Raw genomic sequence first — 3,863 nt, 5'->3', positions numbered from 1 at the left:
GGGGGGTGGAGGCAGGGAGGGAGTTTGTTAGGGAGAGGCTGCCACCTAGTGACAACAACGGTGAGCAGGGGCCCTGGCGGTGGCAGGCTGAATCATCGGGAATGGAAAGCTCTTTATAAATAGCAAGAGGTGGCAGGGAAGCCGGGCTGGTGATAAATCAAAGGCCCTTGGAGGTGGTTCAGGTCCCGTCACCCTGAGGATGTGATTTCGGGGCGGGGCGGAGGTCTCTGCCCTATTCAGGAGGAGGCAGGGCTCCTGGCTGCCGCCCAGCCGCCAGGCCCTCCCACCCTGTCTGGGTGGCACTGTGCCGCTCACTAGGCAGGCTGGCGAGTCTCCCAGGGCGCCTCGGCCCAGGGGGGGAGGGTGTCAGGACACTCTGGGCTCTCCTGACCCCATCTCACCCCCACCCCCAGCCCAGCCGTACCCTGGCCCAAGCCTATTCAATCCACCGGCCAAGCTCACGCATGCTCAGTGGCTCCCTGCTGCCCGCTGACTGAGCCAGGGCTCCTTGTCTGGTCACCAGTTAAGGCCACGCCACGGTCCTGCCCCACCTCACGTGCCAGCCTCCTTGGCCACAGCTTCCGCACAGACACCTGTGCTCCTCGGCGCGTGAACCCTCCCCACCCCGTCCACCAAGTAGTTTAAGCACCAAAGTCTGGCGTTTTAGTCCTTCTACAGACTGACTTCCAATTCCACGGCCCAGGGAGCTGGTGTTGCTCCAATTGCCTGCCTGACATTTTTCAAAGCCCCATGTTAGCCAAAGGAAAAGAATGCCAAACGGAGCTCTGACGTGAGGACGCCCTGAGAGGTGCAGGTCCTGTCCTCGCTGTGGATTTGGGGGACTCGTTCCATTTCCTTTTGCTGAGCCTCCAGCTCCCCACCTATCAGAAGGGTCTAGACCAGTGGTTCTCAACCTTCCTAATGCCTCGACCCTTTAATACAGTTCCTCATGTGGTGGTGACCCCCAACCATAAAATTATTTTCGTTGCTACTTCATAACTGTAATTTTGCTACTGTTATGAATCGTAATGTAAATATCTGATATGTAGGATGCATTTTCATTGTTACAAATTGAACATAATTAAAGCATAGTGATTAATCACAAAAACAATATGTAATTATATATGTGTTTTCCGATGGTCTTAGGCGACCCCTGTGGAAGGGCCGTTCGACCCCCAAAGGGGTCGCGACCCACAGGTTGAGAACCGCTGGTCTAGAAACTCATGCTGCCTGGAGTTGTGTGGCACTTAGATGAATCAGCCTGGGTGAGACATGGCTCAGAGCAATTCAGTCCTCTAAAGTGGGGAGACTTGGGGATCCCCATCCCCTTTTCCCTTGGGCCCCCAGGCAGCCCCAAGCCCACCCCTGCCCCTGGCCTACCCAAAATCTGGAAGCAGTCCTCCTCCCTGGCTGTGAGACAGAGGGGCTGCCCCGCCTCCGATCTCTCCGGGGGCACAGCCTGGAACTCGATCCCCCTGGAGGTGTCCCCTTCCACCTCAGCCGGGCCAGCCTGGCCTGAAGCCTTCTCTCCTGCTTCCTTCTGGCTGCCGCGCGGGATGTTTTCCCCTCCTGCTGCTGCTTTGGCTGGCACGGGATCTGTGGGGCTGGGGGTCACGGGCACCCCTTCAAAGATGAGCTCCAATGCCTCATTTGGGGGCTTCTCAGCCAGCGGCTTCTCCGGGCTAGAAGGTGAGAACACAGAGGTGATGCCCTTCACAGCCGCAGCCACAGCCCCGCCGTGGCCTCCGGCCGGTCTTCAGGCTTCCAAAGCCTCATCTGCTCTCTGGAGCGAATATAACCCTGCCCCCCACCCCAAGTGCGTGGGGTGATGCATCCCAAGTCACTTTGTGCAAAATCAAGGGATGTTAATATTATCATAAATGACTGTGGTCATTACCTTGACTATTAACACACTAATAGATAATAACTGACCATTAATAGGATTAGTGATATGAGCAATCATTATATGGATATAATTAGGGAGGTAACATAGCTTTTGATTCATAAAAACAGTGGCAATGCAATTGATGTTAATATAAAATTTAAGTTGATATGGTGTTATTATTTATTGTGGTTTACAACATATCATTAATGACCTGGTTAATCTGATTAGCACTCAGGTAAGTGTAATTGATTACATCGTAAGACTGATGCTTTATTATGAAAAGTATTAGTAAGTTATGAAAGTGTTAGGAAGGATCTACCCATCTGTTATGAGTCAACTTTCCGTGTTATACTGATAATTATATTAAGAAGAGGGGTTTTCCTTTCCTCCTGATATCTCGGCTCCACCCTTGGCTAGACCCAAGTTCACAGAATAGGGGGAACTCTGAACTTCAGGTGCCTAGAGTTCACCTGAGCGGTCTCTGAGGACCTCTCCAACCGACATCCCAGGCTTCTATGAAATTCCTGCTTTATGCAAGAGGTAGCTGAACATCAGGCCTACCCAATCCAGCTCTGAATGTGACGGCAATGATTCCCAGGACAGAGGCGCTCAGCACGACCCCTGGGACAGAGTCCCCTCCCTGATCCCCGGCAGGGCATTCACCTGGAGATGGCAGCAGGGCAGCTGGGGCAATACAGAATAGGCCGGAGAGCACCTCTCTGAACGCTGCTTGGATCTCTATTGACGTTCTTTTCGCTCCATGGGCCGTCTCCAGGACCCTTGATAGCACAGAGAATCATGATAGACCCTCGCCGCTGGGCTTCTTTGACATTTAGACTTAAGAGGCTGGTCTTGCTTGAGCAGGGCTCCTGCCTGCCCAACACTGCCCAAGTCGCTTCCCCTTAAGGCCCCTGGCTGCTAGCTGAGGGTTGGGCCAGGCCACCTTTCCCTTTCTCTGGGGCAGGGGCTTTGGCACCTTTCTTCATGGTGAGTGGGCCAGATTCTTTCTTTGGGTCTATAGGGCCAGAGTCTTTCTTTGGGTCTATAGGGCCAGAGTCTTTCTTTGGGTCTATAGGGCCAGAGTCTTTCTTTGGGTCTATAGGGCCAGATTCTTTCTTTGGTTCTGGGGGGCCAGGCTCTTTCTTTGGGTCTGAGGGGGCAGATTCTTTCTTTGGTTCTGGGGGGGCAGATTCTTTCTTTGGGTCTGGGGGGGCAGGTTCTTCTTTCTTTGGGTCTGGGGGGGCAGGTTCTTCTTTCTTTGGGTCTGGGGGGGAAGGTTTCTTCTTTGGATCTGGGGGGACAGATTCTTTCTTTGGTTCTTGGGGACTAGGCTTTTTCTTTGGGTCTGGGGGGGCAGTTTCTTTCTTTGGGTCTGGGGGAGCAGTTTCTGTCTTTGGGTCTGGGGAGACAGATTCTTTCTTTAGTTCTGGGGGGTCAGGTTTCATCTTTGGGTCTGGGGGGGCAGATTCTTTCTTTGGGTCTGGGGGGGCAGATTCTTCTTTCTTTGAGTCTGGGGGAGCAGGTTCTTTCTTTGAGTCTGGGGGGGCAGGTTCTTTCTTTGGTTCTTGGGGAACAGGCTCTTTCTTTGGGTCATGGGGACCAGGCTCTTTCTTTGGGGCTGGGGGACCAGGCTCTTTCTTTGGATCTGGGGGGCAGATACTTTCTTTGGGGCTGAGGGGGCATGTTCTTTCTTTGGGTCTGGGGGGGGCAGGATCTTCTTTCTTTGGATCTGGGAGGGCAGTTTTCTTCTTTGGGGCTGGGGGGGAAGGTTCTTCTTTTAGGTCTGGGGGGGCAGGTTCCTTCTTGAGGCTGGGGGGAAGGGTCTTTTTTTGGGTTTGGGGGGGAGGGTTTTCTTTGGGGTTGGGGGGGAAGTTCTTTTTTTGGGATTGGGAAAGAGGGTTTTCTTTGGGCGGGGGGGAAAATGTTCCCTTGGGGCTGGGGGGGAAAGTTCCTCTTGGGAACTGGGGGGGGGGGAGTT

The 3,863-nt window shown here is 53.6% G+C and overlaps 1 protein-coding gene across 1 annotated transcript in view; it reads right to left on the bottom strand.

Moving 5' to 3' along the window:
• The window catches only part of MYLK2 (myosin light chain kinase 2), a 5,002-nt gene extending 1,416 nt beyond the window's left edge, over positions 1-3,586 (bottom strand). The window contains 3 exon segments of the mRNA XM_023754487.1: positions 791-881; positions 1,381-1,682; positions 2,549-3,586. Of these exon segments, the coding sequence (XP_023610255.1) occupies positions 791-881; positions 1,381-1,682; positions 2,549-3,330 (1,175 nt within the window). The 5' untranslated portion in view covers positions 3,331-3,586.
• Positions 3,587-3,863: the final 277 nt, after the last annotated feature.

The sequence above is a fragment of the Myotis lucifugus genome, unplaced genomic scaffold (assembly GCF_000147115.1).
Source record: "Myotis lucifugus unplaced genomic scaffold, Myoluc2.0 scaffold_60, whole genome shotgun sequence".
In the NCBI taxonomy this organism is placed as follows: domain Eukaryota; kingdom Metazoa; phylum Chordata; class Mammalia; order Chiroptera; family Vespertilionidae; genus Myotis; species Myotis lucifugus.
This window is presented reverse-complemented; position numbering and strand designations above follow the sequence as displayed.